Consider the following 21,588-nt stretch of genomic DNA (forward strand, 5'->3'; position numbering starts at 1 on the left):
CTTTGTTAAGATTTTCCTGCTGTTAGCAAATGTACTATGTAGAAATTCATAGGTACATGTCCTTGAAACCCATGTGCATGTAATGATTATCTATTGATATTTAAATGGGTATGGCAATAAGCTACAAAGTAAACAAACATAAATGATGATTTAAACCTTTTTTCAGTGATTAAAATTAGCTTTATTACATTTTGGTTTCATTTTTTTAAAGTTAGAAAATACTGAATAAAATTAAAATTTCAGTTTCAAACAATGAATAGTATAATAAAAGTATGATAAACACTAAGTATTTACTCTGACTTTTGTGGTTAAAACAGAGTAAGTTAGATTATTTTTATTGCTTCATGTACATAGGGCTAGTATGACATGTTCTGCCAATCTTTGTAATTGTTGACTGCCACCTAACCCCCTATTCTCACCATTCTGACATTAAAGGAATTATACACAAAAATGCTCTCAAACACCTGTTACCCTGTGTAAATGCATGCACTGCATCCCCAGTCATGGAAATCCTGCATATATACAAAATCACGATTTGTAGCTTAGAATACACCTCCAGCTGTTTGGCACACAAACACATGTACACCATCTATTTTAACAGTTTATAAACTAGTTATTTCTAGCCTGTATTTCAACTCACCTTCTTCTTTGGTTTCAAAGGTTACAGGGTCAGAGGGATCTCCCCTACCTACATCATTTTCTGCCAGGATTTGGACAGTGTATTCATTTCCAGGTTGAAGATCTCGAAGAAGAGTGGATGTTTCTGAACTGAGCAGCGACACTTGATGTAACTTCCCAGACACTTCTATAATCAAGTAAAATGTTTAGTCACTCCATAATTATCAGTAACATTGTTCAACCCACAAGTACTGAGCAACTCTACCTAATAACTCAGAAGAACACTGTCCCAATAATTACTCATTTACCCCACAATTATCAAAAATGCTGCTCAGTAATTAATAATTTACTTATAAAGTACCAAGAACTGTCCAATAATTACTCTTCTACTCCATAATTATCAAGAACACTGCCCAATAAGTACTAATTTATTCTAAACTTAACCCTTTCACTGAAGGTTCAATATAACATACACAAGTTTATACATACTTACACACACTAAGTATTTGCACTGTAACTTTTGATACAGCATTGTGTCTTCACAAAATTTGGTTGACTTTTAGTAAAGATTGCAAGTATTTTCTATACAAAAAATTAGATTTTTTATAATGAAATATTTTTACTAAAGATTTGTTTGTGAAAATAGTCTGTTTCATTACTAGTCTCAGTGCAAAGTGATTTCATGTCATGATTAAGAAAACTATTCTTCATCCTAAGAACCTCAAATATAATATGCATAACCTCAAACCTCCTAAATACATTTCAAGTTTGTTTTCAGTAACACATTATATTTTGTTATTTTCTCTGCTCTAACTATGTGGGGTCTGTCAATTAACCAACCTTGTAACCATCATAAAAAAAAAAAAAGGAAATAAATATAATTATGTTTGTTCATGCTAGAATGACCACATTATAACACGAAAACACGTTTAGTCTAGGTAGCTTAAGTTTCATAATGGTGTGTGTGTAATTATTATTTTGACCTTCCAGTCTTTCCTACCTGACATTACACAACTTGCATTAATAGTGTACTACACTCAGGTCACCTATCCAGTAATATAAAACTGACCTTTAGTCTTCCCTGTTTTGGCTATGTTTTAGTGGACTCCCATTTTATAATATACAGTCACATTTCAATTATTATATATTATATAAATGTATATAGATTATTACAATTTAGAAATAAATTGTTATACTCATTTTTCATAAATTATAGACCAATAATAAACCAAGAAAACAAACAATTCTCTTCTTGCTATGACCTTTAAACTCGGTTGCTGCTGGACATAGATTGCTAAGCCTTTTTAAATTTTGCACATGGAGGATAGTTTTTTTAGGTTGTATTTACAGTTGAATATAACTACAAAAAATAATAAATAGCTACATTGATACCATAGAATTCCACTTTAATTTTTAGTTAGCTCAATATATTATTTAAATTTTATAAAATATAAAAATTCAAACAGATTAAAGACACAATTTACCTCATTGAGATCTTAGAGCAAGAAAGCCTTTTCAAAGAATAAAGTGGCAGGAAAAATCACTCTTGGGACATTCTAAGCTGTTGATTGGTTATTCACATGCCATATATTGAAGTGTATATAATGAACGGTTTCAAAAAATGGAAAGAGCTGAACAGGGTCACCATATTTGATTCGATACACAAGCCATATCTCAGTAAAATAAAAAGATACGAGTTTCTTATTTTATATTTTAGCTTGTCAATATTAGTAATTTGAGTGCTAATTTGTACGAAACTATATATTTAGTATTTTGACATCACAACTACCTAATTTTAAACAGTGCTGCATTCAATGTACCATGTAACTCACTAAAATCAATATTTAAGTGTTCTTTTAATATTTACTTTTAAATTAAGAAATTAGTGTACATAAATTCAAGTTTGAATTATAATGTACAATTTCATTCCAAACTTATTGACATAAATTAATAAAATATTAGATCAATAAAATTTTGAATGAAGTCAACAAATGTGATGACATGGTCTTTTGACCCTTGACCCATCATTAAAGGGTTAACCCTTAAACAGCAGCCATCAATTGATGTTGCTACCTAGAACATTCCCCTGTTTGAGGGTTAAAGAATACTACCAATAATTGCACATTTAATCCTTAATTATCAACACTACCCAGTAATTATTCATTTATTCCACACTTAAGAACACTGCCCAATAATTTAAAGTATCACAAACACAAGTTACTTACTCCTAAAACATCAAGAAAACTATTCAGTATTACTTTGTTTCCACACAATAAACCAATCATTCCCACAGTATCTAAGACACTCAACTAGTTACAGTTCCTATGTACAGTTCACTTATTTTACTTTGAGACACTGAAGTTTCCACACTATGATATAAATATCTTAAATAGAAACATATCTAATACGAGTACCCAATAAGTCAAATATAAGTTTCTCAATGAGCAATTTACTCAACTAATCACTTTTCATTTTGTCACTTCTAGAATAGAATTTTTAGTTTTTATTACAAATGTATGTTATCTAGAATACTTTAACTAAAAGCTAAATTTAACAGCTGCAAGTACTGAAAGGATTTACAAGACTGATACTTCAGGAAATACTTACTGGATTTCTTCCAAAACATCATAACATACTGCTTAATTGAAGTACTGATACCAGATGGCGCTCCCCACATCACTTGTGCTGAGCGACTGTTGACACTGATTACTTTAACATCAGATGGACTTTCTGGTGGTTCTAAACATGGCAAAGTTTAGATATAAAACAAACATTGATAAAATTGAAAACTATACACTAAAGTGCCCGACAAAGATCACGTCACTTTGTTTCTTTTTTTAATTTTAATGAAATATTTTGTTGTAAACTATATCTGCTAGATGCTAAAGTTAAGAATATTTGTGTTACATTGAAAACATACTAGCCACACAGTGTTGAAAGTTGTAATTTCCAATCTGAATTCATCTCACATTCATGTAAAATAAATGGTCAGATCACTGACCACAAAGGATTCAGGTAACCTAATCCTTAGTTCTAATCAGAGAGGAAAGGCAATCAGTTATTAACATTCATCGTCACAATGGCCAGGTCTAATTCTTTGAACTGGAACATTGGATTGTGTCACTAATAACATGCCGGCAAATGAAAGTACAAGTCTTTATCTGCACCACTCTTCAAATGTTAGACTGGCGAGCTACCCATCAGGAACATAATCAATTCAGACAGATGACTCCCAATTAAAAAGGTATAAATATTTCATATACGACAAACTATCAGGGTCCAACTATCAAACACCAAGTAACCTTACTGGTCATAATGTGATTTCAGCTTGGTCAGCTAAAACTTAGACAATGTAATTCATTATAATATTTTTAAATTTACGGCTTCACTAAAGGAAAATTAAAATACAAAACTAAGTTACCAATGATTCTACAGATGGCACAAACACCATTTCAAGCTATGTTTTGTACGTTTATTAAAGTTGTTATTCAACGCCACTGGAATATCAAGAGCATAGTTTGTTTGGATGTTTTTAAAAAAGCTACTGTTTCTTTACTGAACTAAAATGATGGTATTTATGAGGGCTGTATTTACATAAGACCTAAAATCATATCATTACTCTTGCCCCCTTACGGGGAAGATATTACAATCAGGTTCATATATCTGCGTTTTCACTCGTATATTTCGAAAACTAAAAGATTGCTGCACACGAAAATATCACAAGATAGGAAATCAGTGCCGGTTAGTCCACCACACATTTGGCAGGGTCACTTTGAAGCATTCCTTTATTATACATAATGGAACATTTTCGCGGTTTTCTGTTAGTAATTGTATAAAGGATGATCGTATTCATAAGGAACTGCCATTCCTTATGCCAAACATGTCTTAGACACATGGTTACACCACAAATGAACGAGCTGGATCGTTTCTGGTTCTGTGAGCTTTTCTGAGTTTTAAAAGATGAAGTTTAACGTTATCAAATATAAACAACGCATGTAAAGTCGAAAAGATGCGGCAGGATGAGGGTGTGTTATCAGATTGCTCGTTCTTAATTAATTTATAAATATTTAAAAGCCAAACATCATAAATATTTAATTGTAAATAAACATTCCGCATTTTGCTAACTAAATGGTGGATTAATAATACACAACTTTTAGTTATCGTTATGAAACTGTAGTGGCTTACAGGTGGCGACACTACGTAGAATGTCTCCTTGTGTTTCAGTTGAACACAAACAGCTGCCACTGTTTTTCTTTGCCACGGCAGAAGTTGCTCATAGTAACCAGAACGATGGGATATTTCTATTGGTTGTTACACACGATGTAGACGTATAAAGCGTCGCGCAGCTGTGTTTAAATGCCCTCAAGGACACGTGCACTGCGCGATTGAGTAGACAAAATAATAACCATTATTTCCGGTCATCACAATAACGTTCGTACTTTTTTTTTTTGTAAAGATGCTTTACACCACAGAATACGTGACCTGCGACTGTTTACAGATAAAACGGGGTGGGAAGCTCACACGGACAAAACACCACAGTAAAACTGGTTTAAATATCGATGATCAGTGAAAGATTTTGTGTTGATACAGACAGCATTTAAACGTGACGTTTTAGAAACAACTTGTACTTTTCCATATACATTAATGTAAACTGACATTTACTGTATAAACCTAATTAGTCGCATTTTCATTAATTTGTTCACAATATATAACACTTATCATTGTTTAGAAATAAATCAAATTATTTATCAGTTTTCAGTTGTATCTTTTTTAAAGACTGGTTGAATTTCATAAACATTGCACATACGAAATATGAATGATGAAGTAAAACTTGGTATTTAAGGATTATCAGACACCCTAAAGTAAAACTCGTTCAAATAATTTGTACCAGTTTTTAAAGCACTTTAACATACTACTTCTTAAGTGCTCCAAATAAATAGACTGCATAATATTGACTAAAAAGTAACATCTCGTCAATGTGCAAGTTGATTAAAAACCATCGTGTATATAGAAGTGGCCTTGTTCTAGAAGACAGGATAATATTCACTGTAAACAGTATCTTGTATATCGATAACTGTTCTTGATTATGTATAATTAACTACTGTCACTACTACCAGAACTGTCAGGTCTACAGTTTTAGCAGTTAACTCCAGATCAGAGCAAGCTTCAAGTTATTTTTATTATAGAATATTAAACAATGAAACCTTTTATCCTGATGGTTATGGTAGTATGAAAAAAAGTCCCTTACTCTGGAAGACTGTTTTAGGTTTCACATTGACTAGAATGTTGGGTAACATGAACAAATCCCTCAATCTGGAAGACTACTATTTCAGGTTTCACAATGTGGCTTCTTTTGTTCTCGGTTTATATAACGCACGGTTTCGGCGATTTTTTTAATTCTTAATGTTTTGCTTGGAGCTAAAATGTTTCATAATTCGAACTAACAGTTTTCTTTCTTACCTTGCACTGTTAGAGCAGTAACATCTTTTACACTTCCATAGTCATTCTGAACATTACACAGATAATTTCCCTGATCACGACGTTGGACGTTGCTGATAAGTAGAGTGGCCTTGACCCCTTTACCACTGGCTTCTTCGTAAGTCTCAAACCTCAGCAAAAAAATTAAAACAAACAAACAATTTAATAATAGGACACAACAGTACAGCTGACTAAAATATGATACGGGAGTTCAAACAACTAAAAATATTTATTTCATCTGGCTCTAAGCAAGAAGTATCGGGAAGACAGCTACACATCAACTACTCTTGAACTCTTCTGCCAACGAATAGTTGAATAGACCGTCGTTTTATAACGACCCAAAAGCTGAAAGGGCAAGCATGTTCGATAACGGGATACAAACCAGCAGCTCGCATATTGCAATTTAAGTGTCCTTACCATGCCAGAAGTAACATATAAAGTTATTTTTAGACAAATAAAAATTGAACAAACTTAGTGTAGTACGAATTATCAAAGGAAGCATTACGATTAAAGTAATATTACATAATAAAGCCGAAGGTAATTTGTATAATTTTTTTATCCAGTGGCCCATTAAATAACAGATACGTCATATTTAAACTAAACCACGGTATGCCGTACCCAAACTGACCTAACAAACTCTGATAAAAAGTGATGAAAATCGTAGAAATACTATTATACGTTTGTTTTTAGTAGAAAACCATACGTGCTACTAAAGAAGTTGCTGATTTAAATGAACACAAATTTCATCACAGTGGTATTTCGCACGTATTTTAAATGCAATACAACGCTAGCTAAACGCTTTAACACGCTTACCCGTTTTTAATTACCATAGACATAAAACTGTATATGAATGTACACAGTATATGGCAATATGAAATCCAGACTTGTTTTAGACATCTCTACTAAAATGAAATACAGTTCATCGGTACTATCTATACGTTACTGAAAATAATTGCTAACGTTCATCACGTCAAAATTTCACCACTGTTACGTACAAGAGTAATGAAACATGGACTTAAAACAAAATCTATATTGTAGTGAAAATCCCTATACACCAGCATAAATAGTGTCCTTCGAACGGGTGAAGCTACGTGTAAATCAATATTTATGGAAGTTAACGTAGTCCGTTCAGATGTTACGTGTTATTTGTGACCGACTTCAAGAAAATTTAGTTTCCCAAGTCGATCACTCCATGACTTGAATTTACGTAGATAAAAATATAAAGTTTCAAAACCTTCTTATAATCCAGGTTCGAACGCTTATCCGATACGTATCGACAATTAAACAAAAATGTTCGATAACACAACCACAAAAGACGCACGAATGCATCTGTAGATATTACCATTAGGCCTGCAGCAACTCGTGTGTACCGATGAAAAATCGAATTATGTTATTGTTGTGTGTCGTACAATCGATTTAACCAACAGCAGAATTACAATAGTGGGTGTGTACCTAACACAATCCAACACTTTGACACAAGAATAACGCATCTTTTACGAGAAATATGTTAATTATTATACAAGTAAAATATTTAAACAGGTCATACGTTTATTATTAATATGGCCAGGTCTGGTGAGAAGTTATTTACCTGGTAAAAGACATGATCCACTTTGTTCCATCATTTCACTAATCAATTTAGGTCTGGTGAGGAGTTACTCACCTGGTAAAAGGCATTGTCAACTTTGTTCCATCTTTTTCCCAAGACACCAATAAAGGTTGCTCCCCTGTTATTTCACATTCAATTACTGCTGTTTCTCCTCGTTTAGCAGAAGTCCTCCGTTTCACAGACGTTACAGTAGGTGGAGCTGTAAAACAATTCCTTCAATAATTGTGTAAGCTTCGAATATTTTTTTAAAAAAGGTTATACAGGTATGATCTATATGTTATATCCATGTCCAAAATCAACAGCTAATTATGGTGTTGAAACAGCTGACTTAAATGCTAATAGGTTAATAGAACTTATATACTAGACAGTTTCTACTATTAACTTAAAAGATGAAGACAGTTATTTGTATATAAAAATCTGCAAATAACATGTGAAATGATACATTTTATGTGGTATAATAACTTACACAGAAAATCAAATGTGCTTATATAAAGTTGATTAATAAGTTGGCTCCCACATGATGAACCAGTGGGTCATGATAGTCTTCCAGTAAGACCCACACACCTAACGGTGAATCATGCTATTTTCTTTTTAAATGGCCACTTAATGACTGGGACATAATGGCTACATATACACTCTTCCTAAAAAGTAGTTGTAAAATGACTAGTGGGAACCTGAAAAGTATCAGCAAAACAGGCTTGAGAGCCAGTGTGTTAATAGTAGTTGACAGAATGTTGCCTGGTTGTTGGTGTTAGTAGCCTGACTTTCAGCATGCCAGAATGTGGATTAGGACATCCAAGGTTCAAGACACTGTATACTGCATTATTATATACATTAAGTTATTGTAGTGTTATAATGGTGTTAGTCGATTCTGCTACTCAATGGTGAGTGCCTCCAACAGTTTGCCTTCTATATGGTGTGAAGTTTCAGATGTCAGGAACGTTGGTAATCACAACAAATTATCGACAAGTGTCTACCTAAAAAATCTTCATGCTGGTAAATGAAATTTTTTTTGTTCACCAATCCTTGATTTACATTAGTTTCATTACATAATGTTTTTTGAATGCTGAGAATCTTCCGTTTTCTAACATCTAATTTAGATGTTTTTTTTCTTTTGTCATGTTTATCTAAATTGACCACTGTCAATTTCAAATCAGAAGTATGCCACCACAACGATTATACTAGTAGACAACAGAATAAATATTTTTATTTTTACCTACAATACGAAGAAATCATTAGTGAAATACCTCAAATATTGTAAGATTTCAAATTACAACCCCTTCCTAACAATAGTGCAAGAAAAACAAAAAACAACTTGAAACTTGTAAGAATGTATAACCCATCTCTCAAACCTGCTACCAACAGATGTGCAAGTAGTAATAGCATGGGAATATAAGTAATTATGAACATACTTTTTTACTAATGTTAAACCCCACATGGATAATTGTGTCATCATGATTACCTTACCGTGTACAGAAAGCCGTACAGTGGTCTGAATGCTGTCACCCACACCATTCGCAGCTTCACAAGTGTAAACCCCTTCATCTGCCTCCTTCAAACTGTCAATGACCAATGTACCATTCTCCAAGATGGTTTTCTTGTATTCATTATGGATGATCAGAAAATCTTTGGACTGACTTCCTGTTGAGTAAAGAAACATTACAGAAAATTGAAAAAACATCTTTAACTACAAACAAATATTTTTTCAACAGAGGCTTACTATTTAACCCCTGTAGTGTACTGTCAGTTCACAGTTTTAGTGGAACATTCCTGAAGAAGCAGTAAAGTGAAATGTTGAGTGTCTAATTAAATATAAATTTATTCTTATAAGGTCATTTATTTCTAATATTAAAAAAATGGTATTCTCATATTTTGTACGATTCCTACAACAGTAGCAAATTTATTACTGATGCAAAAATTAAGATTTGATGAAATGTTAAAGGAGTTTCAACACTGGGTTACTGTTTATATAAAACTTAACACTTCTTGTTGAAAAGTCACAACTATACTCTGGTGCTTTTTATAAAACTATAAGAAATCATAGTTCACTAAGCCTGGCCCATGTAGAATTGGTTACAGTTTATACAATAAACTTAAGTGTTTCAATAAACTACAAAATTCTATCAACCACATCCAATGCACACTATTAAAATGTTTTATGATGTTAAGCATTTGAAATAAAACTTAAACTACAGCCAGTTAGTAGTGAATACATGAGATGACATATACAATGTTGCCTCAATAATTCATATAGTACTACACAACAACTGTCTCATTTTGTATTACTGATTTCAAAAATGAAGCTAGTCAACAGCACATACCACCATTACTTGGGTTATTCTAATCGAATACTGGGAAGAGATGAGAACCATTAACACTCAGATTCACAACTTAGCACATGAACAAAGCCATGCCCACACCACAGGACACGATGTAGTTGCTGCTAGTTCTACACAGTTATCACGTGAAAATAGATTTAAAGCTAAGATTAGCTATGGTGTATGTTATTACGATATTCAATTAATAAAATACCTAACAAAGCATCAAAATCACGTCAAAGCCCTATCCAAATTAAATCATCACCACCAGTGAATAACTTTGCTGATTTAGGTTCTCAACACAAAGTGATTAGCCTACCATAAGCCTTCTTCCAAGTAATCTTGGGTCTTGGATAGCCACCAACTCCACACTGAAGACTTGCACTCTGCCCCAACACGGCTTCAGTATCTTTAGGTTGTTCTTTCCAGAAAGGGGGTGCTACAAGAAACAAATAAAATATATGTTAACACTGAAGTCAGTAAACAAAAGGTTCGATAAGAAACATGGCGGATATCATTTCGATAAAATATCCCAAGGGATGATGCATTCACCTACACGCCAAAATCTGCAACGTTTTAAAAAAGAAATTAATCCGCGCGTTGTTTACGTTCCATGAACTTAAATATGGGTATAAAATAAAAACCTTGCCTTCTTATAAGTCTATTCAAGAATTTTGGAGTACCACACATTATTATTCCAGACAGAAGATACAACATCACTTGTGAAAATAGTTAATAACCATAGTTTGTGCAAATGAACACTTGTCTGTTCCCTCGCAAGCAAGAAATCTTTTGGTGGTAACTTGACCACCGCCAAATATTAATATATATATATATATATATTCCTTCTAGTTCACATTTCTTTCAAAGTGAAATATGTACTTATAAAAACGTATAAATATATAACATACAAACAGATCACGATGTACGTAAGTTTCGAGAAAATGCGACACCGAAAACATTTTTAAACGAGAGAAAGAAATATAATGGTCAACTGTACATTATTTTTTCAAGTGATGAATTTCCTTTAAAAATACATGCCATGTGTGAATAGTTTAAAATTATTAAAATTTAAAAATCTCATCTAAATGTAAAGCAATTACTGTGTACAAATATTGTGAACTGACGCCAGGTTATCCAGTTTAACACGTTGGCTCCCAAATGACCCACATGTGGGTCAAGTTTTCCAGTAAGACCCACAGGCAAGTCGTGCTCTGTTTTCTTTTTAAAGGAACACTTATTGGCTGGAACACAACAGCTACATATATATACTCTTTCTATAAAAAGTAATTGTAAAATGACTAGTGGGACCTTGGAAAGTATCAGCAAAATAGGCTTAGGAGTAAATACTGGTGACCTTTAGTTACGTGTTTGTTTAAATTTTGCACAAAACTACTGGAGGGCTATTTAATTTAGAAATAGACTAGAAGGGAGGCAGCCATTTATTTCTTGGGCAGCTTTTTACCAACGGAAAGTGGGTTTGATCGCCACATTATAGCGTTCTCACGGCTAAGCCTATTCGGTGGACTAAAATCAAACCTGCAAAACGCCCTAATCATCAGGTCATGAGACTATTAGCAAATTAGGATATTTCTGCAAACGTCTATACATCTAATTCCTACAATAAACTGTACCAAGCTGGTTTATAAATAAAACTAATTATTCGTTCCACAATAAACATTAATCAGTTTGAATTCGTCATGGAATTATATATCAGAGCATCTGACTATCATAGATTTAAATGAATATAGCACTTGTTCATCTTCAAGATGTTGTAAAGTATGAACTGGACTCGAACGATACTTACTGATATGGCTGTGTACTACGTTATATATATTTCATACTAAACACTTAAAGATATACATTTATAAAATAAATACGATATTAACGTCACAATAATCTTTATTTCCAGCAAATCAAACGAATCAATACACAACGAGAAGTATAAACAAATTCTAAACCCAATGTTACACTTTCAAGCTAGGCAATAAGAGTAAAACTAAAGAGTTTGAAGTACAAGATTTAGGCTGGATAATAAATACATTACAAGCAACACATCTTGTACTTTTATAACACACAATAACTGTTAAGTTATTCTAAATTTACAATGATCAAACTGCTCTCCGTATTCCAACAGTAAAACTACAGAACTTAAATTAAACAACCTGCTATTGGTGACAGCATGTTTTATGAAAAGTTAGGTCTAACTAACACCAATGTTTTTAAATCCGTTGATTTAAAAATTCGGCTTGGTTTGAGGAAACTCGTTTCTGCAGAAAACATGGCATCAACTTCAAAGGAATAAATCCCTAAAATTACTTGTAGATATTTTCTTGTAGCACTTCGTTTCAAAACAGGTTGAAATACGTCAGGACAAAATTTATTCTTTTCACAGATATAAAATCTTCAATGGAAAACAAAACTTAATATCACATACAATTTATATAAACGTTGAGTGTAAGCAAAGATGAAAATGTTACACTTTGCCAACCACAGTACTTGTCATATCAGTGCCGACAATGCTCTTCGTATAATACCAAAGCTAATTAAGAGGATTGAGATACTACAGACATAAGCAGTTGTCTAAACACTATTCATATAATTTTGCAAGAACAATGACTTATGGTGTGAGAACTGGACTAAGAAATAATTGTAATAGTTATTAATTTTATTTAAGTCATTTACAGATGAGATTATTATGATAATAGCTAATAACACAATATTATTTACTCTATAACACTAGTGTTTTTGTACTATTATACTTGAATAACTATATTATTCACAACAACAGTGAACTATTGTCGTTTGTTCCCGTAGCTGGTCCCTCAACTACAAAACGAGAAAAGTTATATTAGTTATTCTATTAAGTTACAAGTGAGCATTAAAGACAATGGCGCCAATCTTTGAAAGTCAAACACTTTGCTTGTAGCAGTATAGTTGTGTACAAAGGAGTTTCAGTTTGTATGAAATTTTCACTTCATTGTAATAAAAAAAGTGTTGAGTATCTGTTGTGACTCGAAAACAAGTCACTTTTATTAACAAGACAGAATCTGTTAAAATACTTTATTACTAACAGTTCAAATTCTCGTAACAATTCTGTTGTTGACTCAAAACATTATCTAACTTGAGGCAGTGAAATAGCAGCACTACATAAACGGTTAGTAACATAACGTTGTCGATGTGAAATAAAATTGAAGTAACTCATAACTCAAATATAACGAATTAAATCCAACACAAAGTCTCAAATGCTTTTAACAACTGTCATCAAATCTTATTACGTTACTAGTACACAAGTTATTCAATACAATAAAGTTACTGATTTGGGGTCATTTCACATATTTGAAGAATAACACTATTGTTATGCAGATGTCCCGAATGTAAAGTGTATATTTATTTCAATATAGTTTTTTTTTATTCTGATTTATTCCATCTGGAAATGTTGCAAATACTTTATTTTTAAATTAAAACTTCCTTACATAAATAGTTTTGTAGAAATACCTTATCAGGAACCTGTATCCATTTCCTTACACACTATACATCTCGGAACGACTGGTATGGGTGTTAGCACTTTTATTGACAAGGAGAGAACAATGTTGGAAAAAACTTAACACACAACATTCCAGTAAACATCAAATTTATTCAAAAATCAGGACTGAAGTCCATACTATGTAAAAACTAAACTGACACAACACCAACATTATTTATAAAATACAACACAACAACTGCCACGACTTCCATATTGGAGAAACAAGCATACAAAGGGCAACTGGATTCAAAGAACACAGAAAAACATCTTCATACGTTTTTAAACACCACAAATCAAATAAACACAACATAACCATAGAAAACACAGATATTAAGTAGGGAAACAAACGCAAAATCAAAGAAGCTCTACTTATACAGCAACTAAAACCAAAATTAAACCAACGTACAGGAACACCTTTATACCATACCAACTAATAACCTAACATCCGACTGCAACGCCCCCTACAGTCTCGTACCCGTTTATACTCTCGCTCCTAAGAAACGTGTCCGTCAACGGTTACATTAAAACTTTCTTAACCTGAAGATGACCTCGGAAGGTCGAAACGTTTTTCTCTCCTTATCAATAAAAGTGTTAATACCCGTACCCGCCGTTCTGAGATACATTTTTTTATTTCAAGTGGGTTTCTCGTCATCAAGTATTCCTTACACATTGTCCATCGGTGGGTTAAGTTATGAAACCTTTGGTGTGTCAGTGTATATTACGTTTTGGTCATTTAACAGTAAATATTAGTAATAAATCAGTTTTTTTTTTAATTTTTTCATACCAAAAATAAAATCTAATATTATCTTCACACATACACGTAAGTACGATTACCCGGACCACAGACGTTTTCCATTCTTAACGCTAGGTGTTGCTAGCTTACCTTCAACCACTAAACGTGCAGTGTACGTATCCATACCAGCAGTGCTAGTAGCAACACACGTATAGTTACCAGTATTACGTGCTCCAATGTCCCTAATCTTCAACTGGGAGAAATCACTCTGTGTAACTATGTCTACTGCGTCCGCTACCGGCGTGATGGTTTTACCATTTAACTTCCATACAAACTCAACTGGTAAATTACCACTAAGAAGACTACACACAGCTCGTACCTGCATTCCAACGCCAGGCCTTTCTGGGAAGTGGAAGGGCTGAATTATGGGTTTCTCTGTAGTAAATTAGAGATGTTTAAGTTGTATAAAACGATCGTGTTTATTATTATTATTAAATAAAATTAAATACTTCTGATGTTAAAATTATTCAACAACTATTTTCAATAACATAACTACACTAAAGTTACGTGTTTATTATTATTATTACTATTAAATAAAATTAAATACTTCTAACGTCAAAATTATTTTAAAACTATTTCCAATAACATAACTACATGAGAGTTACAAAATCACAATATATAGTCTTAAAGATTCAATACAAGAAAGCAGGCACTACTGTAGGTATTAAATGATGAAGTAATATTACGGGGACAGTATGTTGTAGTTGTTCCAAAAATTATATCAAAATATACGTTAGTAAGACATTTACTTTCATCCTTGGAAAAGATAGGAAGTAACACTTAGTTTTCTGTTATCCTACATTTATTTAAAGTCTATTTACTGAGACCACAGACACATGTCCAAACTATCCTAATGTTACATCAGTGAACAAATACCATACAGAGAATGCCACAATCGTGATCCAGGTTCCACTAGGATAAGCAACGTAATTTTTTCTTTAAAATCTGGCTTAGTTACTACCAATTACATCCTTAAATGTAAACAAAACCTATCAATGAGATATCCAACTTAAATGACCAACTAGTAAAATCAAGAGTATTTATGTATACACTTATTTCACTAATAACCTACATATGATTATTTTTGTAATATTCTAATAAGGAAACTCACCTGAATATACCTTCTGTAATAACAAAGTGAAAAACAGGCCTATGAACACACAATCTTGTCCAATATGACACGCCATTTGTTTCTGATGCGAATGACGTCACCGAACAACGATTTCTTGTTCCAAGGCGTTGGAACGTTATTCTTGGTGTATCTTATTTAATAACTGACTGTAGAAATCATACTGGGGAGAATTCGTATTTCATGAAAACAGTTCTACAGACTGAAATACAAGTAGATAAATTCTACTGTAAGTGGATTGTCCAACAAATGTAAAATAACGCTCCCATCAACGTCACTGAGAACCGATACGCGGCGCCACACTGTGGCCATTTATACACCAATGTAAAGAGTACGTTATAAAATTACAATAAAAACACCAAAATACCACAAGTTTCAAACAATAACTTTATTGGAATAAACAAATGAACAGGGTAAGATTCACTTTTCTTCTTACCTTCCACCAACAGTACAGCAGTAAAACTGTCATATCCAACGGTATTCTCCACCATACACGTGTAATTACCAGTGTCTACACCTTGCAAATTTTTGATCCGCATACTGGAGAAAGCATCATGTGTGACAATGACCATTCTCTCTAGTGAATCTTCTAATACTTGACCATTTTTCTTCCACGTAAAACGAACAGGAAAAGACCCAGTAGACAGTCCACAATAAACTCCCACCTGAGTCCCTACTGTTGCTTTGTTTGGAAAGGCAAAGTTTTGAATTTTGGGAGGGTCTGTGGATAAAAAAAAAAATATATATATATATATATATTAATGTTCACTAACAATTATTAGACAGAACAGAATATTTCAAACAAGTTTATCTATATAAAATACATACAAATTAACAAGCTAAAATGGCACCAATGAACTACACAACTAATACTTAAGTCAAAACTTCCACTCACATAATTTTATGAACGAATAAAACCACATCTTATCATTGAAATATGGTTAACTATTTTTTCAAAAAAAAATTCTATAAATAATTTAACTTACCAAGTGAAAAAACAATCAAGACAGACATCTGCAGGATTAAACAGATGCCATTAATCCAGTGTGCATCCATTAGAATGACGTCACTTCGTAGACTAGGAATTGATACAACGTTCGATCAAACACTTTCGTAGATAACACTGATTTAAACTCTAAGGAAATTCTGTCCTCTGTTTAAAACACTAATGACTAAAAAGATAACACATTACGATTAAGAAATGGCGACATTATAACAACGAATGTATCCAACAAAGAACACCAACACCTTATAAACATGGTAATATCGAACAGCACCTGAAACGCCACATAGTGGAAGAACAAATATTAAGTAACTTGTGGGTTTTTTATGAAATTAATTTCCTTTAAAGGGCATAAAAAGTTTAAATTTAAATGGACGTTCCAGAAAGAAAAAAATACCCTAAAAAAATAGAAAACGCACAATCATTCACTGAGAAACGAAAATTAATACTTAAAGCGTTAAAAATGTTGAATCTCCAAAGCAGAATTAAAACAATTTTGTAAAGATTTCTAAGATGTGTTTCAACTTATATTTTTATCAAAAAGGAAAATTCAGGAAGAATTATAAAGATGTCTTAACCGACGAATAACGAGATAACGACACAATTTTAAATATGTAACAGTAATTAATTTGGTGCAACCAAAATAGGCCTCGTGTTTAGCCCAATCTTTGATGTTGAATTCAAATAAGGCTCATTCTTACTGGCTAAAGAACGAAGTTTCAGTAATGTTTTAACAAATATTTAGAATAAAATACAAACAGCTGGCCAAGAGAACACACAAACTTCTTTTCTGAACGGAACGACCTCATCTGGACATGCACTTCCTACCTTTGACCAATAATTCGGCGGAATAGCTCGAGATCCCAGCGTTGTTTCTGGCAACACAAGTGTAGTTTCCAATATCACTACCGTCTAAAGTTTTTATTTTTAATCGAGAAAAGTCGTCTTGATTTAAAAATTCTAATTTTCCGTCTTCTGAAGAAATATGTCTCCCATTCTTTAGCCAAGAAAACTGAACGGGTGGTGTTCCTTTCAACAGATCACAATAAACACCAATCTGATTACCTATTTCAGTTTTCTCTGGAAAACCGAAAGGCTGAATTTCTGGAGATTCTGTAAAAATGTAAAATTAAGATATCAGAATTCAGAAAGTTGCTCATTAAACCCATAAAAAAATTACATAAAACTAAGCCTAACATTAAAAGTTTAAACTATGTAAAGATCACCACAAATCAGTAATTAATAAGGAACAGTCAAATACCATTAGAGAAACCTCAATCTTGAATAATAAATTTTACGACCTACTGAATTTTTCAAAATACTCTAAATTATTCCAATAAGTAAGCTTTTACTTACCTAAGGATGCAAGTTTTCCAAGCAAGCCCATAAACACTGTACAAACTGTAAATATCTTGTCGAACGCCATTATAAGTTTCTATGACGTCACACTGGAACAGCTTATGTTGGAGCTTGCACTTTAAAATCACGACGTAAAACAATTCCAAATAAACAATTATTCAAATACACCGATACACGTTTTAGGTTCAATGATTTTAGTTTTTGACAGTTCTGTGGGAAGATTACAAAGAAATGTGATACCTGACCTTAAACAAACCTTACTTTGGTATACTATACAATCGTTTAGAAAATTGGAAAATCTGGCTTTACCTTACTAACTCTCGAAGCGCCACATCGTGGCGAATAAAGTCACGAGTGTTTAATGGCCTTTCAAAAATACAAAAGGATACGGAATAAAAATAAACAAGGGGAATTAATTTCCTTTAAAGAGCATATAAACTGTTTGCAATTTTAAATGGATGTTCCAGAAAGAAGAGACCCTAAAAATATAAAACAATCCTTCACTGATAAGATACGAAATTTAATACTCAAAGCGTTAAAAATGTTGAATCTCCAAAGCAGAATTAAAACAATTTTGTAACGATCTCTAAGGTGTATGTTTCAACTTATCTTTATAATACTTCCTGAATTTCCCTTTTTGATAAAAAAGTTTTAACCGACGAGTAACGAGACATTTTTAAATATATAACACCAATTAATTTGGTGCAACCAAGATAGGCCTTGTGTTTAGCCTAATCTTTGATGTTGAATTCAAATAAGGCTCATTCTTACTGGCTAAAGTTTCAGTAATGTTTTAACAAATTTAGAATAAAATACAAACAGCTGGCCAAGAGAACATACAAATTTCTCTTAACGGAACGACCTCACCTGGACATGCACTTCCTACCTTTAACCAGTAATTCGGCGGAATAGCTCGAGATCCCAGCGTTGTTTCTGGCAACACAAGTGTAGTTTCCAATATCACTACCGTCTAAAGTTTTTATTTTCAACTGTGAAAAGTCATTTTCATTTAAAAATTCTAATTTTCCGTCTTCCGAAGAAAGATGTCTCCCATTCTTTAGCCAAGAAAACTGAACGGGTGGTGTTCCTTTCAACAGGCCACAGTAAACACCAATCTGATTACCTATTTCAATTTTCTCTGGAAAGTAGAAAGGCTGAACTTCTGGGAGTTCTGTAAAAATGTAAAATTAACATTACATTTCAGAATGTTACTCGTTAAACCCATAAAAAAACTACATAAAACTAAGCCTATTGCTAACAGTTTAAACTATGTAAAGCTCATTGGATCAGTCAAATGCTAATATAGAAACCTCTAAACTTGGTAATAAATTTTACGACCAACCGAATTTTTACAGAATGTTCTGAATTATTTTATTAAACAAGCTTGTACTTACCTAAGGATGTGAGTTTCCCAAGCAAGCTCACAAACACTGCACAAAACGAAATCTTGTCGAACGCCATTACAAGTTTCTATGACGTCACCCTGGAATAGCTTTCTTTATTGGAACCTACACTGTAATATTGCGACGTAAAACAGTCCCAAGTAAACAGTTATTCAGATATACTTTTTAAGTTCAATATTTTGAGCCTTTGACACTCCTGCGAGAAGATCACAAATAACTGACACTTAATCCTAAACAAACCTTACTTTTGGTATACCATACGATCGGTTATAAAATTGGAAACTCTGGCTTCATCTGCTCTTGAAGCGCCACATAGTGGGAAATACAATCACAAGTGTTTAACGACCTCTCAAAAATACAAAATGAAACGGAATGAAAATTTAAAAAAAATACTAAAATACATGAGCAAGTCACAGCCTTTGTTCAAAATGTTCAACGTGGTTAAATACCATTTCATTTCGAATACCAAAAACGCTTGTGTTTATGAAATAAACAAAACATTGAAATTTCGAGCACCAGTGGCAAAGACGTACGTGTCTGAATATCTGACTTCTGGCAACAAACACTAATTAGTTAATTTGTTTAAAACGCACACAATATATCGTACTTTTTAATTATAAGACACCAAACCAACTTTATAAACTATTTTAAACACCAAAGATTCATCGAACTAAGTGACAAATAAAAATCACTAATGAATAGTGACCCGAAAATACAAAGTGCAAAATACCTGAAAAAACACCCAACACAAAAAAAAACAAAATTTATTTCGTGCTGTAACTTGATAGTTCATGCTTCGTAAATACACTTTTATTACATGTATAAACATTTTGTGTATAGTTAAATTATTTTCAAATTAAAACAACCTTATTTTGAAATATTTTAGCAATAAATAAAAACATCCCAGTTGTTACGACTTGGGGTAAAATTTAATTTTTTTTAATCTTAAAATTTGCTTCCAGTAGCAGCACCAAACTTAAAATATGCTACAACAACGTCTCACCATTCATTACTAAGTAAGAAGTGTGACTGTCAGAGCCGACAGCGTTACTAATGACACAAGTGTAGTTCCCCACATCAACAGCATTCAAGTTCTTTAGCTTCAACTGAGAGTTATCCTTCTGAGTTAGAATGTGTACTTTATCTTCCAGTTCATTGATAGGTTGCCCGTCCTTTTTCCAAGAAAACGTAACAGGTAATGTACCTTCAGAAAGACCACAAAATGCAGTGACCTGGGTCCCAAGCTTGGGTCGAGTCGGAAAGTAAAATGGCTGAATGATGGGTGGTTCTGTTAAAATTAATAAAAAATTATGTTTAATTATCAGATATCTCAAAACAGTAAGTGTGGAGGATACAAGGTTAACCAATAATTGTTTGTGACTAGTTAAATTTAAAAACTAATAATTTTCTGAATGCAAGTTAAAAAGGAAAGATGTTTAGCAATTTCCAGTAAAAATTACCTTCGAAAACAGAAACTTTCATACATTAGTTCTGTTTAAAAACGTAGATCATGTAATTATTGTCTAACGTTTTAAAAATATGACAAACTATAAATGGATCCAAACATCATGTAGTGCGGTAAGACGTAAATATTTCATTCATAATAATTATTCTTTCATAGCATAAACGTAAAAGGAAAACATTTACCTGAAGATAGTACGTTTAAGGATGTTCCATGCATCACAATAGCAAAGAAGCATATCAGTATGGCGGCCATATTCCCATGTATAAAGGTGTGACTGAAGACAATGAACGTCCACTGAAGTGTTCGAGATATTCTGAAAAACTTTATCTGACGGAATTTGAGGTATTTTCAATTAAACCTTGATTCAACATGAAGATTACCGGTAGTTCTTTAAAGTGTAGAACAGCGCCAAATGCCTCGTAACCCTAAATGCCACAAAATTCCAGCCACAGTAGGATAAAGCGCCACAGTGCGGAAGATTAAGTGTCGATAAACGACGAAAAGTAATTATAACTAGTTAAAACATAGTAAATAAATTATCCACACAAGTTATTTGCAAGTTAATTTTTGTGTTAGACATATCTAAGAGAAAAACTATGTCATTCATAGCATACATTATGTTCTGTATTAAACCTGCACGAAAATCGTGTTAACGCACAACTAACAAACATCACAAAACGTTGGTTAACACATAACGAAGAGTTAATGATAACATTAAAATTTAATAACTGGAAATGAAAGTGTCAGGATGTCTACATATTACCACATAATAGCGGAACTATTTCATGTGAGGATTTTCCGTATTTTTAACGGTAACCCAAACAAAGTAAAAGCTTAATACAGCGTATAGAAACTAACATTTAATTTCCCATAAATGTTAGTATCACTGT

At 32.7% G+C, this 21,588-nt stretch overlaps 1 protein-coding gene across 36 annotated transcripts in view; it reads right to left on the reverse strand.

Moving 5' to 3' along the window:
- The window catches only part of LOC143238536 (cell adhesion molecule Dscam1-like), an 80,566-nt gene that overhangs the window by 23,504 nt on the left and 35,474 nt on the right, over positions 1 to 21,588 (reverse strand). For 26 of the 36 annotated variants that reach the window (XM_076478860.1, XM_076478849.1, XM_076478851.1 and 23 more), the window contains 6 exons: positions 10,340 to 10,459; positions 9,170 to 9,343; positions 7,757 to 7,901; positions 6,079 to 6,227; positions 3,226 to 3,357; positions 641 to 805 (listed from right to left, as the gene is read on the reverse strand). In XM_076478860.1, coding sequence (XP_076334975.1) covers positions 641 to 805; positions 3,226 to 3,357; positions 6,079 to 6,227; positions 7,757 to 7,901; positions 9,170 to 9,343; positions 10,340 to 10,459 — 885 coding nt within the window. Of the gene's footprint in view, positions 1 to 640; positions 806 to 3,225; positions 3,358 to 6,078; positions 6,228 to 7,756; positions 7,902 to 9,169; positions 9,344 to 10,339; positions 10,460 to 14,429; positions 14,715 to 15,450; positions 15,850 to 15,904; positions 16,190 to 16,454; positions 16,751 to 17,299; positions 17,585 to 17,827; positions 18,185 to 18,716; positions 19,002 to 19,224; positions 19,508 to 20,236; positions 20,522 to 20,880; positions 21,185 to 21,588 lie in introns of those variants that run through there. The other 10 variants (XM_076478831.1, XM_076478847.1, XM_076478859.1 and 7 more) reach the window with 10 other exon arrangements.

Source organism: Tachypleus tridentatus, chromosome 13, assembly GCF_004210375.1.
Source record: "Tachypleus tridentatus isolate NWPU-2018 chromosome 13, ASM421037v1, whole genome shotgun sequence".
In the NCBI taxonomy this organism is placed as follows: Eukaryota; Metazoa; Arthropoda; class Merostomata; order Xiphosura; family Limulidae; genus Tachypleus; species Tachypleus tridentatus.